Genomic DNA, 24,774 nt, shown 5'->3' on the forward strand with positions numbered 1-24,774 from the left:
ATTTGCTGCTGCCAGCTGAGATATGCTAACCACGTATTCCAACTCCTCAGAAAAAAACCCCAAATCCAAACCAAACAAAAAAAGAATCACACAAGAAAAATCAAACCAAAACCAAAGCTCAAAACGAGAGGAAGCTCAGACATCTGAAGGAAGATCTGAAGTGTTATTCATCAACTGTAATTACACATCGTGAAACTCTGTCAATACAGAGAGAATATAGGGCTTTGGTTATCCAAAAGCTAGGCAATATCAAGACACAAAACCCAAGAGTTGCTCTGACCCCAAACTAGCCTTCTTCCAGCCACTCCTGGGCATAAACACCACAAGTGGGAATCTTCTGCAGTGAGTCCAGCAAAATGCTCTAGGTTTATTCACACTTGTAGCTCATCTTCAAGTTCAGGAATGGAAATTCTTTAAATCTGACAATTGTTCAAGACACCTATAATGTTCAGCAACACTGCATCTCAGAGCTCTTCTATAATATAGCAGCAGTTCAATCCAAAATGAGTATCAGTTAATAGAACTATTTAAGGCTTGGGGGGAGAGAGAGAGAGGAAATGCCTTTCTGTCATTTAAAAACTCAGCTGAGAACAGATTGTTACCCATACCTTGTAATTTCAAAAACTCAAATGCTTTCTTTTTGAGCATGTTCTATGCCTCGCCAAACATACAGTCACAGGCTATTGAGAAAGTTCAGGATGAAAAAACTGAAAGTGCAATTAAAAAGCATACAAAAGGAATAAAAAGAGGAAATAATGATGGTATCTGCCAAATGTGCAGAGCTGCCCTGTAAGTTTTTTTCTGATTTAACAACTGGAGCTGTACTAAAGAGTCATGAGTTGTGCAGTTCTTGTTTGGTCGGCTGTCAGGACCACAGCAGCACTGCAGCAGCTGCAAGAGTGCAAGCCAGCCTGATGGACATCCTTGTGTCCTCTCCCTTGAGAAGTCAGAGTTGCAACTTTGGTCCTGGACAAATGGAGAAGGAACTGCCTGTCAGGAATTGTCTTAAGTCTATCTGCCAGCTGGTAGACAGCTCTAGCCCTGAAGCAGGATAATTTTTATACTGCCGATTTACATAAGATTATCACTACCTTTTTTTTTTTTTTTTTTTTAAGGAGAAACTGGAAATGTCCCTAGCTTTGTAGAGGCATCACATACAAGAGATATCTCAAAATGCACCCATAGTGTACCTCGCTGCATACACATGACCAAATACCTCACAGAAATGTGTACAAGTAAACACATGCAGAACTGCTCTAATATTTTGGGCTTCATCTTTAAAAATAATATTTCAGAAATAATCACTCTGAGATTATATTTTTATAATATGCCAAGTGTGGTGTGGGATACAGAAGCCAGCAACACTGGAAGTATTTGTAAGGCATTAATTTCTCCTCTTTATGAGCAGTTATATCTACATTTTGTTTTCCCTTTGTGCTCTACCCTGGATGCTGATAGTAATGTCTTAATGATTAGAAATACAAGTGGTTCTTGGTTGCTAAACTTTAACAATAACAAAAGTCATAATTCACAGGTTTTAAAAATAAACTGGCCATAAGGCACCTGATTACTGGATATATAAACATTCAGTGTTATAGTAACTTTGCTGGAGCCAGGAGGGTTTTTGACATATCTCATTAGGCAATGTATTTTTAACATGATAGGAACTCCCATTGCAAGCTCCCCTTAAGGTGTTCTGTAGGATTTTTTCTAATCTACTAACAAATTTAAGAGTTGTTGACAATGGAATAACCACCAGGACTATATAGACAATACAAGTAAACAGATGAGACTGTGAAGACATTCAGAAGCCTGCACTTAATGTCATCCATCTCTCTCGATAAACAAACGTAAAATCTTGAACCTAGGAGAGAGTTCAGTGGAAAGCAGCAATCCTGAGTAGCAGCTGGAGATGTGTTATCACAGAGACACAAACTGATCAGATCCTCTGCTGTCTTGTTACTGCTAAATTAAATCAGTGCAAAAAAACTTATTTTTCTATGACAAGGGAAAAATGAGTTTTGCCCCATTTTGCCCCAGGCATGGTACCGCCAAGCACCTTAAACAACATATTCTGGACTACAGGACTCAGAAGAGGGTACATCCCTCCTCTCCAGAAACATTTTAAGATTCTGGCGCAATCTGGATGCTTTCTATCTTTAATACACAGTTAAAAACCGTAAATGAATAAACACATCCATTTACCATCAGCTACATACAGCTTTTGTGGTTTCTAAGTAGTACTTTCCATTTTAGAAGCTTTCAGAGGCTTTGTACATATGAACTTAGACAGTAGAAAGTCCCCTGCAGAGCTCTGACCCACTTGCATCAGAGGACAGGCACTGCACAGTGGTATCCAAGAATACAAAAGGTAAAAGGCTTTTCATTCTATTCTGTATTGCTACTATTTGGTGTTTTGTTGTTTTTTGGGTTGTTTCCTTTTTTTTTCACTCCTCAGTCACAGCACAGCCTGTATCTGCTATATAATCAATAAGATTTGGGATCATGGCACTTACTCGGAGTGTTTAGGAGACGTGACTTTTTGCAGTGGTACGCTGCCTCCTGTTCGCAGTACTCTGCACTGTTTATCATGGCTTCAAGCTGCTCCACACTGCTGTTGTAGTTAAAGGACATGGTGTAAGGCTTCTCTGGATCAGCTCCTTGGACTCTGGTTAGCCCTGTGTTGTTGTGCTGCACTGCAGTCCAGATCTTATCTTCTGTTAAACGAAAAAGGATTGAACAGGAAGTTAACAGCAAATAACTTGCAACAAGCAGAGAGCAAAATACCAATTGAAATCGAACACTCTACTGCATCGGAGAGAGGAGGATCCTGGGCTCCAAAATGGTCACTCTGTGATAAAGACCTGTTACAGGTCACTGTAGTCCACAGAGCTGTTTCTCCCTTAACCAGCTCAAACAAACACTACAGAGCCTGCTGAGCAAGGGAGAAATGACAGGCTTCCTGGGAACAACGGGAGATCTTCAGCATCTTCTGTTGCCAAGTATCTGATGAAAATGAGATTCTTTTCTGCTGGCTTTGGCCCTGAGAGAAAAGGCATAATAATACGGCTCATGGAGGTAACATTCGTCTTTTGCAAACATAGCTGTACCTGAAAGTGCAGCCCATGCTGTTATAACAACAAAAGCTAGAGGAGAACCATGTCTGATGAGCTTGCACAAATTCACCACAAAGCAAAAACACAAACTTTTGCCAGAACTCCAAAACTGAGTATGTTCATATCACCCAGTTGGAAGTCAAATCAATCATTTTACATGGTTCTCAGATTTTTCTACATAAGTTGAATGATGCCCTGATTGGATGATGGTATGAAACATCATACGTCTTGGCATATGTAGCTAACTGTAAACGCTGATGTTTTTCCATGATGGGGAGCCCATTTTCATCTCCTTCATTGCATTTACTGACAGACCAAGGGATTTTGTAAGTGATGGAAAGCAGGATCTAGGCTTAAGCACAACCTATACCACAACAACCCAGCTCACAACCAGCATTGGGATTGGCATGATAAGGAGAGCATAGCAATTAAAAGCAATTAGCTTAGCAGAGAGACTATTTCCCAGCTGATTCTGGTGAGACATTATTGGGCAAGAATACAAGAACAGCCCCAACAGCCACACTGCCAAACTGACCCAGAAAACAAGGCAAACTCTTTAATGAAGATTCATAAGAGTGAGCCCTGCAGGTGCTCCATGATGATATTAAGTCACATGTGGTAAATTATCTCTTTGTCAAAGATCCCGCTTTCCAAGGGAGGATAAAAGATACTGACAGGGCAAACATTCAAGGAGTTAAACCTTAATCATTTGATGAGAGGAGATTTCAACATCACTTGCAGAAACCTATGGACAGTTATGGAGGAAGAGGCAATATCTAGACAGGAGATTTCTATTTTGTTATGCATGCGTCAATGGGGAAACCCTGGATAACACTGAACAAGGTCTTTTCTAAACTGATCTTAAAAACTATGCATTTAAATATTTAGATGGTTTTAACAGATTGCCTGGTCTGAGTTCTTGCAGAGCATGAGCTTTCTAGTTACTCCCTGAAACACCGGCATGATAAGCCCAATAGTTTTGTGGACACCGTGATGCACTGTAGTTGAAGTATTTTTCCTTGAGCTACAAACACCCCACAGATTACGTCAACAGAACTCTAACAGGTGTATAAAAATTCTAAATGGACTATCGGTGCAAAGACACTCAGATGATTTAATGGATTCTCATTATGGAGGCATTGAGATGACAGGCAAGTATCAACAACCATCTGGAGGCTATTTAAAGAGGTCTGTTCCAAGACCTGGCTGCAAGTTAGGGAGAAATTACTCACTCAGTAACATATGGCATTAAGTATAAGGAGTGTTTGGACTCAGCAAACCATATATTCTCTCATAACACTCTTGTAATTTCTGTGACAGTGGACAGGAAGAGTTTGCTCATAGATCTGCAATTCTGTGGTTCTTACTGAGTTCAGGATGCTGCGTGTGGACCTTTTGAGTTGGAGTTCAATGAAACACTGCTCCAACGTGTGATATACAAAACTTTGATTAAAATCACAAGGAATTTTACAAATTTATTTCTTGTAAAACTTGCCCCAGTGGCTGTAATCACAGTCAACACCGTAGCACAATACCCTACACAGTCCTGAAGAGTATATTGCTTCCAACACAATACAATTTAATGACTTCATAAAACACATCTCGTATATCTGAAAGTAGTGACTTTTATCAGTCAGAATTTCTGTTTTTTTCTTTTTCTTCTCACGAGGAATGACAGTAACAGAGTGGATTTTTCTGAAACAGCTGAGGGTGAGCTACCCTTCCTCTCACCAAAGCTGGTAGGGGTTTAAATGCTGCTTTTACTGAAAAAATCTTCTAAAGAGACAGACATCAAGTTGCTGATGCTATAAGTGACATGTAAAAACAAGAGATGATGGAATGAACTGGCTGCTGAAATTCCAGATGGGCAGTCATAAGTTCCTCCCAATTGAGAGTTATTTACATAATTTTGAGAAACTGCAATAAAATCAGTGCTCACAATAGTGGCTACAGCACTGCTCAGGAAATACAACAGCCAAACACTGTTGTTTTGGAGAGTTAACACTACTGTGCTTTCCAAGCTCTGTACAGAGAAAGACATCTTCCACTACCTTTTTTTTTTATTTTCAACAAAATAAAAACAAGAATGAAAGACCCTTTAAAAACTTGTCAGTCTGAAAGGAAGTCTTCAGATTAGAAGGGTGTCCTGATACACCACCAATGGAAGACTGGTGGCAACAATGTTAGAGGAGGAAAAGGAAGAGAGCAACAGCTGTCTACAACTTAGCTCCGTAAGTTGCATGTGCTTTTTCAGAGGCATACGTCTGCATGGATTACGCCTATGGCTTTTGAAAATGGGGCTTCAATTACTGTTCTTATTTCTCAATATGAAGATTATGAAGATTGGATGGGTTTTTTTCTTTTTTCTTTTTTTTTTTAAACCTTTATTCCTTTTGGCTTTGTTTTTATTATATTTTTAGGTAGTGACACTGTAATCATACCAAGTTGAGTGCCACTAGCCCCTTCCAGCCATTTCCATATCTAGAAACTGTTAAACTAGGCAGACAAGGCTCTCTTTTCCTTTGCTTCAACAAAGATGTGAAGTGATCATTATCTTTTTACGTCCGTCCATACTATATGTTTTTTTCCTGTTTATTCAGTTTAATGAGCTTTCCCTACACTTGTGAATTTGCAATGAGAATAAAAAAGCTGCTCTCTAGGTAAAGGTCACTCTTTATTTTTCCCTTCTATTCTTCCACTTTCTTATTTTATTAATTTATTACTTTCTCAGCTTGGTAAAATTTCAAGCCACACACAAGCTGAACGTTGTTCAAAACCCAGTAAGAGAATGCAGTCATATCTTTTACTGTATAACCTGGAATAGTTAAACGCAGTCTTGAAAAGCCGATTTCCTAAATGCTTGTTAAATTGTTCTATAACTCAAAGGTGACAATGCTTTAATTTCAGGGTAATGCTACAGCTTTATGACTTCACAGTTTTATTTAATGGTCCAATTTACTAGGATATTATGCCGCCTGTATTTGGTCCTAGGAGATGTTTTTAAAGCATGAGACTGCAATGCATTCAGCACATTTTAGACCCTATGTTTAGTCTCACCCATAGTTCTATCATCTTGCTGGAAGCCTCCAAGTTGGTTTTGATGGCACACAAATTAAATTGTGGGAAATTAGAGCAGCTGGAAAACTGGCTTTCAATGAGTTCTCTATTGTCTAATTCTCATTTTTATTCTTCAACTTGAAATACCTCTGTGGAGCACATTTCACCCATACAAACTGCATCGCGCCTTTGTGATTTAGGAGGTTTGTCACAAAACAAGATTATTCAGACTGATTAAATTGCCAACAAGCCAAACATACGGTAAATGCTACATGAGAGAGAGAAAAATTGCTCTGAGAGCTCATATGAAGCATTTGTTTCATGGTGCTCTATATCGAATGCCAAATATTGTCCTGAAAGGTATACCTATAACTTCAGAATTAACCACACAAAAGACAGACTCTTCTCCTTCAACACTGTACTGTTTTAAGATGCAATGGCAGTTTAACCCAGCTGCTCTAACATACATCCCTCCAAAAACAGGAACGCAAACAGCTTTAATTCACTGACTCCAAGGAGGTGTTTTCTGAGTCTCCAATGAAACGCCCCCTGTTTTGTTTTTTTTCTATCTACTGTTTCTTTTTGTGCTGGCTGACCCAGCAATATGTGATTTTGCAGCTTGTTTTGTGCTCATCAGCCTCTTCCTATTTTCTGATTCAACCACTTCCAGTCAGCGCAGAAGCATCACAATGTATTTCCATGGAAACAATTCTGGAGGGGTTCCCATCCACCCAGTCCTTCATGCAGCCCACTTTCCAATGGTACTGGCACATTGCATCTGCCAGCGTGCACTCCCCAGGGATGCCCTGTCTGGAACTGTTCCCCATGTGTAATTCCTTCCTGGCAGTTTGTAGCTGGCAACAGGAAGGCACCACGCCCCCAGCTCCAGAGACATGCCACCTCAGCCCCAGCAGCAAGAGAGAAGCTGGGATCCTAGCTCTCTTACATTCCAGGTATGAAGTCTGCACACTCTGAGCCCATCTTTCATGGTATCTCTGTTAGCTGACTGACCATGCCAGGCAGCTCTGTCTCATGAGAATGAGACACCTCTTCTGCAACCCGTTGCACCCTCATCCCACCTCATATTGAGGTGGCAAAACCTGCTAGACTACTTCTTGATAATCCTCCATTTCCATATTTCCTCTAACACAGCGTACCTACAATAAGCAGTGAGAAATATTCCTCTCAAAAAACTGAATAGGCAGTTACTGAACCATCTCCTACTGCAAAACGGACACTTCACTGCGCTCATGCTTGCTGCACTAGTGCAGAGAGGACACTGCAGTCTTCTGTGACTCAGTCTCCTTCTTCAAAGGTAAATTTTGAGTGACTCAACATAATAAATCACTTTCCTGCTGTTCCTTATGCCTTGTGATGGCTCAGACATCTGCATGAGCCTGGTAGACAAGAAGTGGAGCCCACAGGAGACCTGCATTCTTCTCATGCAGCACCAAGGCAGGACATATGCAGGTTTCCGACATGGCACTTGACACCAGTGTCTGGAGCAAATGAATCCACTCCTTTTATCTGAGACAGCTGCACTGACTTTTAGAGAGCCACAACTTACTTCTAACTCCTGAGCACTAAAAATGTGGCAGGGGAGTGATTAGGTTGCAGTAACACTTGGTAAAAGGTAAGGACTAGAGGAAAACACCTATTGCTATGTTCTTCTGTCCTGAAACTTCCTTGGGGGCCTCCTGCAAGTGTGACAGTGAAGGAGGCCTGCAGGACTTCTGCTGTGATGCTCACCAAAACCATGACAAGGCAGCTGTAGACAGCACAATGCCTTTGACATAATGTAAAGGTTTTTCATTTTATAAAGTTCTGCAATAATTAATGAAAATTCAAAACATAAGTGTATAAATTGTCAGTGTGCCAGAAGATCTGCATTGTTTGAGGGGATAAACTGTAAATCTTTAAGGGCTGTCTTTAATCTAAACAGTAGTAAGTATTTTGTAAAGGATTCCCGTTCATTGCTTTCTCCAGTGATAAAGTCAATCACAATTACAGACAGTAAGCTGCAAGGTATGCTCATTAACAAGAAAAAAAAACAAAAACAAACAAAAAAACCCCAAAACAAACACTCACACACAAAACCAAACCACAAGCAACAAACAAACAAACAAAAGGCACTCTAAGAATCAGCGTAAGAAGTTCAGATCTATAAAATTTTATCTATCTCATTATGAGAATCTCTGAGAGTTTCACCATTTCAATTCTTGTCCCACAATTATGTAGTTGCAGATAACAAAACCAGAATTAAGTGTATGACCTTCTCTGCCTCGTTCTCCTCTCTGCTACTGCCTCAGCCTAACCAGAGGCAGCTCTCCTTTCCATAGGAGAGCATGACAAATCCACAAGAAACATAACAAAGGTTGAATCACAAAGAGACTTCTGTATCATTGCAATTGCGATATAAAGTAAAAGGAGATAATTTCTAATGGAGAAATGGATTAATACATTATTGTTGTGGACCTGTTTCTAATTATTTTCACATTTATTATTACTATTATTACTATTCCATTAAAATTGTAGTTTTAGTTTCCAACCTGCAAGTCTTTTTCCTCTCATTTTCCTTTACCCTTTCCCTGGGGAGTGGTGGAAATGGAATTGAGAGCCAACTGCACGGTTTGAGCTGCTGAAATTAGCCGAGTCGGGCTAAACCGTGGCAATTATGTAAGGTGAAATGAGATTTTTGTGTGGAAACAAAGGGAAAGGTGGATGCAATACCATCAGTTCCATGATTACGCTGGGAGCAACAGTGGGAATTCATACTGCAAGTATTGAGGTCTAGCTAGCTCTGCTTTGGAGCAGTTCATCTCTTTGTTACTCCAGTCTGTTCCTTACTCACAACAAGGTAAGTAAAGCAAAACTACTACCATATTTTCTTGAAATAGCTGACCAAATATCATACTGAAAGTGGGACTATTCAGACACTTAAAAGTATTTAGACACTTCAGCTACAAACACAACTTGTAGCATCCTGAATTCATTTATGTGCCATGGAATATATACTATATGGAAGAATAAAATCTGTATCATTGTTAGCTAAATAAAAGGGAAAAAAAAGGCTGGGAGCAGTTTAGAAAAGCTTGGAAGTGTAACTTTGGTAGTCACCTTCACATCTTTTTAGTATCTCTTACTTTCTCTCTGAGATTTAAACAGTTTCAGTACATTTTTCTGAGATAGAGAAAATAAAGCTTTACTTTTCTTCCATCAGAAAAAATAGGCAACATTTGCATTTTGAGAAAAGACTGCAAAGCAGACATTATAATCAATAAGGAGATATATATTTTTGTTCAGTAATGAATATTTCACTATGTCAGTTTCAAAACCAGATCTTGGACTAGCAGCAAGAGCTGGGATAAGGACATTTTTTCCCCAGTCTGCACCTATGAAGGACAAAAGGGGGGAACAAAAGCAAGCTATTTCAGGACTGGACAATTATCTGGCCAAGATACAATTAACTATTGATCTCGTTATGGCAATTTCTAAGCATTATTGATTTGATAGCCTGGGGTCTGGATACAGTAAAACAGAATCAGTAAAGAAGTAGAGTGACAGAATGACTCAAGTGTATTGTAAGTAAATCTTTCAGATATCAAAAGTAAAATTTACTCTGGAGGAGATGAGGAACGATCATTACAAACATTCTATACAGAGCAGCAAAACAGGTACATGGATGTGGATTGTATGTCTACGGGCTCCTCACTAGAGAATATAATTACTAGCATTTAAGTAGTACTCAAGACAGATCAATAGGTTTCTAAGTATCAAGAGAAAAAGAATAAGCATGAAAGAGATAGAGAGACTGCTAGACTAGAAGTTCACATGGTCCATTAGCCATTTTCTGTATTGACTGTTACCAGTCACTTCAGTGGAAAGCAAAGGTTAATTCAACTGGGCTACTTATCACACAATCACCCTACAAGAAGAATTTCTGCCCCAGCATTGGTGGTTTCTCATGACCCCAAAAGCTTACAGGATATATTCTCTCTGTATTTTAATGCAAAAAAGATTGGGTATAGAGCATCATGGATGATGGGAGAATCCAGGTAAAGCAAGCAGAGACAGTTCACATTCCTATGCAGATGACTCTGGCTAGCTATGTTGCCATGGCACTGAATGCAAGCATTCCAAATTAATAACCCCTGCATGGACCTACACAAATCCTTATGGTATCTCACAAAGCTTTCAATTACATACAATCATAGTTTGGACACATAAAGCCAGTTCACTTCTCTCATGCACAGACATATTTGGTGTAAATTCCTTATTGCTTCCTATAGTTGATGAATTTCCTTGTGAAAGTGACTTTGCTTTGGGAGTGTAATGGGTATATAAGGTGAAGAAAACATTATGTTAATAAGATGCGTTGTGTTTTTTTTTAATCTACTTTTAGGTTTGTTTTCTTTCGATGTCATTGAGCTGTCTCTTTATTTCTGTTGTAACAAAATACAGATGAACATAGCTTCTGTCAACGAGGCCCATTCACTTTGGTTCTTCCCAATCTGACTATCCTTAGATTATTTACTTTTAACCTCTCTTTGTACAGATACCTTTTTATGCCTTTAATAAGGTATATTACAGCTCCTGACAACCTCCTATTTCATCAACATATTTTACTTCTACTACAAATAAACAGCCTTAAACATAAGATCCTTCTAAAGTTCTTTGCATTCTATTCTCTATTCTCAGCCAACTTAAATAATAGTATGTCATCTACAATTTTTGTCACCTTGCTTTTTCAGCCACTTCTCCAGACAATGAATAAATACATTTATCCACTCTGGCATCAGCAGATATCCTGTGACAGTCTACTGTTAAATTCCTTGTCATGGTGAAAATTGCCATTCTATTTTTTAATACTTTTTCCTTCCCCCCCACCCCCCCCAGAATGTCCCTTCCCTTATTCCTCTCCCTCTTTGTCTCTGTCTGATTGCCCAATTCCCTCTCAACATACACAATTGCAATTTTATGCTTTCTTCAGAATTTTTCTTCAGCAGTGGGCTGTTCAAGTTGACAGACTGCAAAGAAATCACTAGCACCGCAGACACAATAAATTAACTTCCAGTGTTGATGCTTCCCATAACCACATCACATATTGGATGCCTACGACCAGACAACAATATGTGAGAAGGCTGGTGTTAATTTGCCCTTATTAATAACTGGCTACAAACAAGATCCCTATCTGTTTGATTAAACCAGTAAAAAATAGGAAGAAATTTAAACAAATGGAAGTGAGCTTTAAGGAACCACACTGTTCTCTAAATTCAATGATGCTGTTCATTTCTTATGATCTGGTTCCTTCTTCAAATTCATCATTTACAGATTCAAGTCATTGTAACTCCCAGAAGTCATTAGTTTGCTGCACCTCTACTTTTAAAAGTACTAAATGACTCATTTTCCTGGATTTTCCATTCCACCTCCAAATTCTTCAGCCTGAACACATTTCAGGCTTAAAGAAGTTACCTCTTCTTGAACTGTGTACAAAAAAAGGAACTGTCAGCCTGAATAAAAGCAAAGATTCATTTACCCCAGGAGCCTGCCTCTGCCTTTGAGGGTGATCAGATACCCAGGGAAGCGAGGGAAGGCAAAAGGTTTTCCTGGAACTCATTCCCATTTCCCACTGATTGTTGCCTCACAGCTGCCTGAGCTGGGAGCTGCAACTGAACCTCCATTTTTAATTGCACCTTCTGAACTATGTGACAAGACTAAGACTTTTTCCCCTCTGTTGATATATTGGCCTCCTTGATGTCCTGTGGTAATAAGTTTCAAACTGAATTTATTCATTTCATCATGAAAAAGAAAACAACCCCTCCTGCCCTCAATCCTGCTATCTAAAAAATAAAGCGTCCCTTAGCTTCTATATGATGGAAAAGAATCAATCCCTATTTGTTTTCCCTATGCCACATATAAGCTCCATACTTTCCTGTAACAGTTCCTTCTACCATATTTCAATTTCTTTAATTATCCCATAACTGAAAGTTGTTCACATTTCTAACCATCTATGTTTTTCCAAACACAGAAGTTGTGATATGGATTTATGTCACTGAACAGTTACGTCTTCCTTGTATGTTCCAAACAACATGGAATTTCATTTTTTAACTTTCCCTGAATATTGATACTTTCCAAAAACAATGCAGAGGCATTAACTGAAGAGTAACAAAACAAAATTGAGTTATTTTTTCCATACTTTGCACCTAACTTATTACTGAAAGTAATTATTTGCAGTACAACAATAAGGTATTATCCCCGAGACAAAAAGAAGCTCTTGTGATTAAGGCACCCAAACCACATTTAGACGATACAGAATCATAACCTAATTGTACCTCTAACGTTCTGGAAAACTGTAAAATAATAATCACTTTCTGTGCCTCAGCCCTCTTTTATGCAACAGGAATAATAAGAGATTCCAGACACTAACTTCCCCCCCTCTCAAATGAGAAGGGAAAAGAAGAAGTGCAAAAAAGGAAAAAAAATTCCAAGCTAGGAGGTTCTGTCAGTTTTCCCCACCTCCACTTCCTCTGCAACCAAAATAAAACAGAAATGTCAGCAAGTTCATTACAGATAGAGAGAATATCACGTATATGCCTTCTTTATTTTTGCCAGATAAATTTTATTTGAGGAAAGCAGATGCTTTCTGCAAGGAGTTTGTCAAAAAATCCTACTTTTTTCAGCAGAGATAAAAAGCACTGACAATGTTTTGATCACACATATTTATATGATAAATAATAAAAATGAGCACATTTCCCATACTGAAGATCAAGGAAGGATATTCAGACAGAAAGGTGAAACACTGCTTCAATTCTTAGGAGATTCAGCAACAGTGAAGCAGAAACATCTTATTAAATATTTGTTACACTTGAATAAAAAACATACTTAATAATTAACTGGTGTGCGTTTAATTAACATAATGACTGCCCTATTAAATCAAAATGAAAATTTAATTTGAGACACTTTAAGTACAAGGAGATTAAGAGTAAAATATGAATATCCTGAGTCCTTAGTTTTCAGGACTGCATGTGGAAGTTTTATGTGGCAAAGTAGCTCAACCAGAATTAGCAATTTAGAGAGGGTGATAAAATATTCTTTCATCTGCACCCAGCCACAAGAAGCAAAAATGCCAGATAGGAGACAGTCTAGGACATTTCCTCTCCATTTCAAAAATAAAAAAAGCAGAATGGATGGTCTACCATCTACCCCAATCCACAATATGGGCTATGTAATCTTTTCTCATACCATTGCATGACAGTCCTATATATAAAACGGGACCCACTTAAGGGGAGAATTTGTCTGACAGGATATATTAATTTGAAACACATTTTATTTTAAAACTACTGAACTGTAAGGTTGAGAAGTTTCAACAAACAGGGCACCTTGCCAGGCTTTTGCTCCGCTACCTGTCACATTGGTGTCTCTCCTCTTAAGACTATCATGCCATCTCCTCCATACAAACACCCAGGACAATGAAGGTTTCTGTTCTCTGGGACATTAAAAGAAGCACATTTGCAGGATTGGTGATACTTGCTTAAATCAAGCTGGAAGGGTTTGCATCTAGGTCAGTGCAAGGAGTTTAATAGTAATTTTCAGATCTAGTGTTCTAGTAATGCAGAGAAACCATTCACAGTTACAAAAGAAGGTTTGAATTCAAACTTTCTACATCTTTAGTAAAAAATGTAAACATCTTATTAAGCATTATCATAGTATGAAAGAACATCGGTAGCGCCCTTGAAAAGGTGCAAATACCATTGTAAATATCACTTAGCAACAGTACGAGGTGAGTCCTTCAAACTCAAAGTTTAAAAATCACTTCTATATGGATCCTTTTTAAGGAAATGCCTCAGAGTTGAACCTCAGTTACTATTAGTTCTCTTCTCTTTCCCACTTCTGAGACATTCATGATTGTGAGGTCTTATGGTAGACATGTCAATAATATTAGAGGCAACACAAAACACCAAAGACAAGATCAGCTCATTACCTGTTATGTTGCAAAAAACATGGAGTGGTCCCAGGGGTCCACTTCCATCAGAATCAATGTAGAAGAAACCAGATGTCTTCCCCTGGTGTCGATAAGCCTCACAAGACTGTTCATAGATCGCTTAAGAAGAGAGAGAGAGATTGTATCACATAAGCAAGAACACAGATATGCGTTTTATACATGAGCACTGATTATTGTCATAATGTAAACTGTTGGCTCACTGCTGAGGAGAGACCTTATCACAGCCTACAATGACCTGAAAGGAGATTGTAGAGAGGTGGGTGCTGGTCTCTTCTCCCAAGTGACAGGTGATAGGACAAGGGGGAATGGCCTCAAGCTGTGCCAGGGGATGTTCAGATTGGACATTAAGAAAAAAAAAAATCACCGAAAGGGTCATTAGGCACTGGCACAGGCTGCCCAGCGAGGTGGTTGAGTTAACATCACTGGAGGCGTTTAAAAGACAGGTAGGTGAGGCACTTAAGGATTTGGTTTAGTGGCAGATAGGTATGGTTGGACTTGATGATCTCTTTTCCAAGCTGGTAATTCTATGATTCTATCATTTAATTAGCATATGAAAGAGTTTAGTGCATTTGGACCTGAGTCCATGCTCCAAATTAGGCATGTATTTAACTACTTCCTTGAACATAATATATTCTGGCTTTTAAGATTTGGATATTGGCCTTATTTTGGAGTAAAGTATGTAAATACTAAGGTAAGTGGATATGAACTTTCAAACGTCCAACCATCTAGTTCTGGAGTGATGCATATATGCATCCACATCATATTTCAAAGACATACATACATACACATGTACATGATTTACTACCTAGGCACGAGCTCAAATGTTGTCAATACAGAAGATAGGTACTTCTGCTAGTCTTCAGCTTCCCTGAAGGATACTGTCAACAGGTATCTATACACCCTTACCCAAATGAAAATAAGCCATTGTCCTCTAGCTGAAAAGATCAAGCTCAGATATAGTTTCCATCCTCAGTAACATCTTTATGCTTTAGACCCATTTTCATAAAATCAACTCTTCCTCTCTGCTTATCAATAATCTTCTTTTGGAAAATTAGTGCCTACAAAAGTTCAAGTGGCTAATAAAACATGCATAGCAGGTCACAAAGAGCAATAACACAAGGAAAAAATCCCACAGTTCAGTGCAATTCCTTGCATTTGAAGCATGTTTTCAGGCAATATCATAACTGTCACTTTATGTGCAGCAAAGAGAAACCCACTCCAGAAAGGCAGTTATGAAGTATCAGAAAGTGACATGTATGACCCTCAACCTTGAAAAACAGTAATCTTAAATTGCATTGCAGAAGGACTGATTTTTTTTTTTCTTTCTAACTATTTAAACACTTACCTGATTATACTGACTAGGTTATTCTCTGTAATGGCTTAGGATTGTTCAACTAATGGTCAGCAAATACAATAATAACCATAGATATACATCAAGACTTTTTTTTTTTCTTCCTATAAGACAGTGTTATGTGCTAAATATGCACAGCATCGCCCTTCCCGGAGTTAAGAAGCCACTTAAGGTATCCAGTGAGACAGTGCTTTAACTGGTATCTGTCCTATACTAAACAGAATTAAGAAGGCTTCTTCCTGACAGTCTTTAGCCTGATGTAAAAACCACTGCAGGAGTCCAGAAGATCTCTAAATTCCCCTCTGATAGCTGCCCAAGAGTACATATTAAATACAAATAAAAATAAAATCCCCAAACCAGAACCCATTCTTCCACTACTTGCAACCTGAGGGGCTAACAGAGAATCCCCCAGTTGACAAAGTGCTGACAAAAGCAACTGGCAAATGGAGGGTCAGGAAAGAGACTGTAACAGGCGATTAAGTAAGCAATCAAGAAATCATGGTTTGATCAATTTGCAAAGTTCTCAAACTGCAGTTCCCTTAGTGAATTTGCTGTCATCATCATTACAGGACACTTTATCTTGTTTCATTAGGGACTATGCCAATTGCTTCCCCTGAACTGTTTGCTGAGAATTTTTGAAGACAAAGGATGGTGCAAGAAGCAGAGACATAAAACTAACGACACATCTAGAAACTCATTCTTTATCACAAACTTTTTCTTACTAACTGTTTTGCTACTTCTTGACTGTCATTTTGGCTGGAGCTTATGCATACATTCTTTTTTTTTTTTTCCCCCAAAGTAATGAGGAAAGATGTGAAGATTCAGCCATTAATAATGCAGGCAGATGCAAACCGAGATGATTCGCTCATCTCTAGATAGCCCTATTGTCACTGCAACTTAGGGGATAAAAGGCTATACAGAGCTAGAAATCAGGCTAGGAGTACTCAACTGGTATAAATCTGCAAGGAGGCACAAGCTTCAGTGAAACTACAGTTATGTTTGCCAGAAGAAAATCCATGCTGATATGTTTTCCTTTTTGGTTATATGAGAATTCCAGCAGTTTACATGAGGGAGCAGCAAAACTGAGAAAAGGCTATAAACCTCAAGCTCAAGCACATGAAACATATTCTAACTATCATGACTTAGAGATGAGCTGTTTTGGTGGACAGTTTATTTTGCAGCTGCATGTTGGAAGTTTCACATGTCTGTTTTGTAAGCATTTTAAATAGCATACTTCTACACTGGATGGTTCATTGCTTTCGGTTCTCTTTTTGCTATTTTATGCTGTATAATGCATCAAGAAGAAAATTATATTTGTTTTCAAGTCACTGGCAGATGCCCCCACAGAAATTTCAAGTGCACCATCCATTCCAAGCTCTGCTCAACATCTTTGCAGGCTGCGTTGATTGCTTGTTTCAGAATAAATTATGCAATTCCATTTGCTGAACAAGGCCCTATTACTTCAGTGACAACAACTTGAAGGTGTTTTTATAGTTCAATGAAACACAAGATCTATTTGCAGTCATTCTTCTCTTTATACAATCAGAAATATTATACAAAAGTGAAAACCAAACGAACAGTCAGCTGTGACTGCTTAAACCCTAGAGCCCTAAGTTTGAAAACTGCCTTCATATTTATATTCCACTTTATGCCAGACTTCTCTGATGTAGATGGAGATGTGGTCATTTTCAGAACAGTAAAAAAAACATTATTGTAGCTGTCATTAGAGTCACCAACCCTTCATGCATTTAATAGGTCCTCACTTTCAAAAATGAAGTACCAAGTGTAATTATTGAACTCTTTACAAATGCATACATTTTACTGTCAAACAATGTTTGTGGTAATTACACTTTTTTAATCAAAGAGAGCTATTCATCAGTTCAGAGTAGAAGTCATCAACAATCTTTCAGCATTAATTTTAAATTTAAAAAAACCCATAACAAACAAAAATAGTTAATTTATTCTTTTTGGTGAAGTATTTTAATAGTCTTTATGCTTTCACTCCTTCAAGTTTGTCTTCAAAGTTTAAAATGTTCACCAGAACGGGACCATAACAACAAAAATAATCTTCTTCATAGGCTGCTCATGCAAAGTTTGTTTTCTTATTAAAATGCTTTCAGCCTTACTGCTTTTCCTCAGGCCCTTGGGGGAACAAGCTGCACTACCATGCAGCAATAGCACTGCAGTTCCTGCCATTGAGATCCCATAGGCAGTCAGGATGAAGCGGTCTCCTTCACAGAGTTGCATTACACTAATGTTCAATGGAAAGCGATGCCAACAGCACACATGAACCTATGCTACCCCTGTGCAAGTATGCTTGGACCTCACAGTCAGGTATGGCAGGTAAAGGCATTAGGGTAAACTAGTGTAAAAGGTATCAGAAGGGGGCAGAATTTGGCTGATGGGTTATTGTTGGTAACAGTGGCTATTCCAGGAAGATAAAAATAAGAAAAAGCTTGACACCAAGTTCCCAGATTTAGTAAGGGGAACTGGACATCAGAAATATCTGTTTTACTCAGTCATGAAAAGACTGTATGTATTTATTGCCTTTTTTTTTTTCTTCCCAGATTCAGTTATAAGCTATAAAATTGGATCGTGTTGTGATATTTTTGCAGTGCTCTTTAAGGAATTTTTTTAAAGGCTATTGCTGTGTTTTACAAAGAAATTTAAAATCCCCCCAGAGATAGCTACCGAAACTGATGCAGCCCGAGAGCCCCATTCTTCACACCAAGAGCTGCTTCCCTAAGTACTATACGTGCTCTTGCCTACCCGCTAGGATGAGCAATGCTGATGGTGTTCAGGCATGCACAATACTGACAGAGTTCAAGGTATCTATCTCCCAGCTTCTTAAAATCCTCTGTGAAACATATATATGCAATTTCTTCCTCAGGTACCACTTAAGCTAGCTTTTCAGATCAACAACTCATTCCACCAGAACATTCATTTTGAACACTGCTTTACTCACTGATCATAATGACCATCTTTTCCTTTAGTTCTCACTTCTCATCTTCCGAGGTGCTTAAGAAATGACTTTGTCAAACTTTGATCAGCATTTCTAAAAAAAACACTTAATCCACAGTCAGATCAACATCACCCAATCCTACATGTTCTCTTATATCTCCTGGGATATGAAGATTCATAAGATCAAAAATTAAAATTATGGATCTGAAACATACATATTTCATATTTTTTCAGTCCACAAATACTACATCCCTACAGAAGCATTCTAGCAAAACTATAAATATGTACTTTGATTGATCAAAGTTCAAGCTATAGATCCAAGATCCAGACTTCAAAGCCAGAAAGACATTAAGAGGTTTTAATGTCATTATCATAACCTATTTGGGGCTTTTGTGTGAAATCCACTACAGAATTTCATTTTCTAATTCCTGAATCAAGACCTGAGTCTGCCAGAGCACACTCAGTAGCTCTCTGTACCCTGACAGGGCTGTGGTCCCTCTTAGCTTGGCACTGCAATTAAAACTTCAGCCTTGATTCAATATGCTGCGAGAGCCTGACCAGTTTTAAATATAAGCAATTTCATAACTGTTCAGCTTTCTAAATTATCTTGAACTTGTTAATCCAACTGTTCTAATTACAGTCCTTAAACCAGAAGAGATTGTATCCCTGCCATAGCTGAAATCTTTTAACAGCACATGGCTGAGCACAAACATTTGCAAGGTCAAACTTCCATCGTTTCCAATAAAATATCTTTTTACTCAGTTTTTCACTGAATACCTATAACTATATTGACATTTGGCTTCCAATCTTATTTTTGCCCTAACCAATTCACCTGCAGTTGCCACAATGACCTTCACTAAACACAAGCTTACTGCTTCTTTGTGGAGCTTCCTGGCAGATAAGCCTTTAGCTGGCCTCAGTTTTCCGGGGTATTTAACAACTCTGTTTCCTTTGCTTCCATGTTCCTAAGTTACAAAACCTCTCCTCTTTCTCGGACCACTTCAATTTCATTTTTCACTTCCAGTTCTATCTTGGTTAAAAAAAACCCCCAAGACTATTCTTTGTGCATAGACTTGAGCTTCTGCAAATAATTCCCAGGAATTAATGTATTTAAAGCCCCCTCTCTTCAATGGATGAATTAACTTGTTATTCACCCAGTAAGATGCACCTCTTATCCATATTTAAAGTAGTGCTGGCTGTTGGATTCAATGCAGAGGTTACAGTGATATCCAGACTTCAGTTTTCTACCAGGAGACCAAGCAAGGTAAATGTCTCCTCTCCACCCAGCAGTACATTTCTGGCATAGATGCAACCAAGACCGTAAACTCCAAATAAAGAATAAATTGTTGGTTTGGTGTTTGCTTTTTATCAGAGCACTCTGTCCTTTTCAAATTTAATGTACACCAAGATAATTTTCCTCAAGAAAAAGAAAATTCATTTAAAGTAAACCTTAAAATTCCCAATGTTTCTTTACTACTGTACTTCCAATTACTTTGGAAATTGATCATACACATTTTATTGCAAATACTCTGAGCTAGAGATTCAGAATTTGAACTGCACTAGTTATGATTACCAAAATGAATCTTGTAGTAGTGCTGTTTCTAGTTTGTATTATCATAATCTAATAAAATAGCTGAAAATCTTCAATTTCTCAGAAGAAGATAGCATATTATGGTAATATTATAGATCTAGTAGATTAGAGACCTGAAGAACTTTAATTCTTTATTTCATTCGGAGGTGTTGACACTGTCCATTCCCCAGCTAAAACATAGCAGAAATGGGTGTTGCTTTTACCATCTCTAACAATTTCACAGTCATGAGAAATTGTAAGCAGAACACTTGCTGCCAGATAATTTGGGACTTATTTAATTGCTTTGCAATTCTTTGCTCCTTAGATGCAAAAAGTAATAATAAATCCTATAATAATTATTATTCTTGTATTCTGAGGTGAAAACTTATGCACTGGTTAGGCTGGAAAGGCCAGTAAGAGCTGGAGATTCTGTTGGGATCTCCAGCAAACTCTGGGCTGACGTTGGACAAATTGATACACACAAATGCGGGCATGGACTGAATTAAGCATTCTCACCAAGATACTGAGTTCCTAGAGGCAGGTTGGAGATGGCTACATCAGACCTGACAGATTTGTTCCTACAGACTCAGAACAGTAAGTGTTCAGACAAAGATTTTTCTAAATAACAAATAAAGCAATATGCAATGGGAGGTTTCTTCTTTCTCATTCCAACAGCAGAGGGATTAGTACAGGCAATGAACTTTGGGAATGATTGTCATTCTCACCCTTATGATACAATTGTCTTGTTAAAGGCCAGAAAATGAAATCTGTACTCTAGAAAACTGGATTTTGACAGCTCTGCTGTTGACAGACTAATGCAGTCTCTGCTGTGATGTGCCTAGATGACAGGTGGCTTATTTTTTCCTATTAAAAATATGTATTTACTGATCTGATAAAGAACACGTTATTTCCATAAATTATTTTAAGAGTAATTTTACAACTGTGTCACCTAAATGGATGTTTGGGAGGGATCTTTCAATTACACGTGGGAATTAGACAATTTCCTGCCATCCAAGCTAAGCTTTGCCCTGGCTGAGGTAGGAAAGGTCACGTCAATCCATCCTCCCCTGTTGCTCCCCCGCTGAGGTTTGAAGGTGGCTGTGTCATTCATGTACCCCTGCAGCTCCCGCCCTGTGCTGGTGCAGGGTGACCTGCAAGTCCTGCTGCTGCAAGAAAGCAGTCAGAGAGACCTACACCATTTTAACAATGGCGTTGGATGGAAAGGAGAAATCAAAGACTTGAAGGACACTGTGCAAAGCACTGTATTTCAGCCTTGCTCTTTAAAGTACCAGTGCCCCTGTGGTGATGGTCACACCTGACACAGGCAGGCTTCAAAAGGGATTGAGCGAGTCTCCCACATACTCTATTCTGCAGTGAAGTCCCAAAGTGGGATATTCTCTGTTACTTACAAGGAAATGTCAGACAAAGGGAAAAAATCTTTTCTTAAATGAACACTGCTGAGAAATGCAGATATACTATCTACAGGTACACAAACTGAAGGGAAAGCATTAATAAGACCGTAACTTATTACAAAATAAACAATGAAAATTCATGTGCCAGAAGCATGGTGTGAACAAAAATATGCAGGAACACCAAGTACAGTACTGAAGACTTGATATTAATATTAAACATGTTTGTTTTGTTTAGTCAAAGAACACCATGTTTAAATACACATGGAAAAAAAAAAAAACTATTCCAAGAACCTCAAGGCAAGAAAATTGGCTACTCAGGTCATGACAATTACATGACAGGATTTACAGTCAGACATCTGGTAGACTGAAACCTTCTGAACCTCAGTTGCCCAGCCTGCAAACTGTGTACGCATTTCCCTGCCTTGGAACACAGAAGAATTACCATATCCTTGGATGGTGCTTTAAGATGCAGCTCCAGTACTGCTAACAATCTGGCTGAAGCTATATTAAGCTTTTCAGAACAAAAAATGATATATGCGGTAAGCACATTAATATTAAAAAATGCATTTTCAAAGCCTGAAGTTATGTTAAGCTTATGTCATACCAATGATTATATGACATTTCCATTATCGGATAGATCTTTCCTCCAGCAATTACCTAGGCCAGTAAGACACATGCCTGTATGTGCAAGATACATCACACACCAAAGCAAATATTCAGAATTAAATTACATTCTGTTAATTATCACCTTGCAGAGCTTTGAGACATGCTGACATCCCAAGAACACAAAGAATAAAACCACTCCTTTATATTTTTCATCATCTTTAATATCAATATTCAGCACTCTTCACAATAAAAAAAAATATACACCCAAGACTAAAGGCCATATGAAAAGTATCATATATAAAAATAATAGAAATATAGAAGAAGATGAGGCTTTCTAAGGGACTAACATAACTAATTGAAAGAGATTACTAATCATTACGCTGCTATAAAAATGTAACATTCTGTATCTAAGGGCCATTTTACACTGGTCAACTGCTTTTACTGTTACATGATAATTACAAGGAAAATTATTAGTATGAGAGAGATGACTATGCAGGTTTTAAACTACGACCTTTCAATTAAAAATATTTTGTATATCTATATGTGTGCTTCTAATTCCTCTCTTTCTGTTTCTCCCTCTCTCTCTATACACCTATAATTCTGATCAAGCTTGACTAACCTACTATATGTCTAAACTAAGGCAGCCTCCCTCTATAGACGACAGGCACCGGCATGTTTCAGATGTGGTCCATGAACTTACCATGGATACCCTGTCTCACAGCGAGATAAATCAAGTTCTGAAAATAGCTCACACTCTGTAATATAGAGAGAGCAGACCACTACATTAGATTCGATGTCACAGTATCAGACAGCAAAAAATAGATGAGCTGAGTCCCAGCCAGGACTTTTTCCTAAGTTGTGTACTAACATCAGTGTTTCTATCTAAAAGAGGAAAACAGAAAACAAACATTAGATTATTATCTATTTTGCTATGATTCACTCGTAAAGGATACCCTCCCTCCTACCTATAGGGATTATATCACACTACTCCAACACCTGATGGATCAATAGGCTACCCCACACACTGTAAAAGTTAGGAAAGTATCTATTGTTACAAAGGCTTCAGCTGAGCTAATCTTCCAACCCATTTAAACACAAGCTGTGTGAAACACATTTAAAAGATAAACCAAAAAGCAAATCTATGCATTTTACAGACTGGAAATAAGATTGTATCCTCAAAGCACTGCTTAGCTACAGATCAGCTCAAGTAGCAATTAGCAAACAGTAGTTTTAAGGAAAGAATCCATACCATTTCAGTAGGCAACACAGACCACATATCTTCTAATATTCTGGCAAATTGGATCTTATTCCCAACAGAGGTGAAGAAACTAAGGCACAACAAAATTCACACATAAGCAAATGTAACTCACCTACCATTGGTTTAATATCCTATAGGGTTATTTCACGACTCCTAGTTTACCCAAACTGCAGGCAGTGAAATGTGTACCTGGGGACAGTCAGTACAAGTTCTGCATTTCCCACTGAACTGCATGACCACAGGCATTTGTGACAGCAAGGCACTAGCCCATGCTTTGGAGTTCCACAGCTAGAGCTAGTACAGAAAAGAAAACTGTGCTGTGACTAGTCAGCAAGATGATGTGAATTGCACTAGTTGGAATGATGAGGTAAATCCAAATCCTTCCTCCACTGGAAGGGGGGAAAAAAACCCACCCACCCACCCAAACAAACAAACCAAAACAAGCAAGCAAGCAAACAAACGAATGAAAAAAAACCACCAAACACCAAAAAAGATTTGAAAGGTATTTATACACACGAGGTAGCTTGTGAAGGAGGACTGTAACTAAACACAGTAATGTACTTGTACATCAGGCAATAAGCTTTGCAAGAAAGAACCAGCCTGTTTAGAAAACATTTAGACTCCTCCCATATGTGACTGAAACCCAGAAGACAGGAATGGGTTTTAGCACGATTTTACTTATATGTACAGCTAAGTTCAGAGGAGAGGAGGAGAACAGAAGCAGGACCAGATGAAATCTTTAGGGTGAATCTTGTCTGCCACAGAACAGCTGTTTAATGAGATGTCACCCTCTACCCCTTCAGTGGTGGACCCCATCTGGATCAGTTAAATTGCTACATCTCTTGTGACAGTTTAGGAGCTTTCAGGATCAGAAGAGATTTTGAGTGAGCAGAGAATACCTGAGGCTAGCAGAAAATTAACTGCCTCTAGGAAGATTAATTATATTAAGTCCATGTCTAGACCCAGCTAGTTCTTTAGATGCATCGTGAGATGCACACTTTCGCTTCATCCACACATCCTGAATTTCAACTATACCCATTTTCAGCCATGTCAGACACAATCTAGTCCCACATATCTGACGTGGTTCATGCAAACGTTGCACCAGCTGTGTCTTCTATCAACTTACTGTTCTGACCTGCCACTGTTTACTTTCCCCTGTTGCATCAAATGCAAACTATTTATTTTTGCTTTTCATGGCATATTTCAAACCTATCTACCTGTCATTACTCTGGCATTTGCCCTGTCAAAATGTCTAACTCCTCTGGCCATACCCTTATACTGTTCAAACAAGCACATTATTGCTTTCTCCCATGTCACTCCTTCATGCCCACAAGCGTTCAGTTTCTTCCTCTCTTTAAAATCTACCTTATGTACCCGGTTGACTGAAACTGCTACCTAGGATGCTGATGAAGACTTTCTGGTGTTCCATCACCTGCATGAG

At 38.5% G+C, this 24,774-nt stretch overlaps 1 protein-coding gene across 2 annotated transcripts in view; it reads right to left on the reverse strand.

Annotated features, from left to right (window-relative positions):
* CNTNAP5 (contactin associated protein family member 5) overlaps positions 1–24,774 on the reverse strand; it is a 281,176-nt gene that overhangs the window by 87,289 nt on the left and 169,113 nt on the right. For both annotated transcript variants that reach the window (XR_011337752.1, XM_069861390.1), the window contains exons 12-13: positions 14,155–14,274; positions 2,517–2,717 (exon numbers count right to left, since the gene is read on the reverse strand). Coding sequence is in view for 1 of the 2 variants with exons in the window: in XM_069861390.1 (XP_069717491.1) it covers positions 2,517–2,717; positions 14,155–14,274 (321 nt within the window). In the remaining variant the exon portion in view is untranslated. The remainder of the gene's footprint in view (positions 1–2,516; positions 2,718–14,154; positions 14,275–24,774) is intronic.

Source organism: Phaenicophaeus curvirostris, chromosome 7, assembly GCF_032191515.1.
Source record: "Phaenicophaeus curvirostris isolate KB17595 chromosome 7, BPBGC_Pcur_1.0, whole genome shotgun sequence".
In the NCBI taxonomy this organism is placed as follows: domain Eukaryota; kingdom Metazoa; phylum Chordata; class Aves; order Cuculiformes; family Cuculidae; genus Phaenicophaeus; species Phaenicophaeus curvirostris.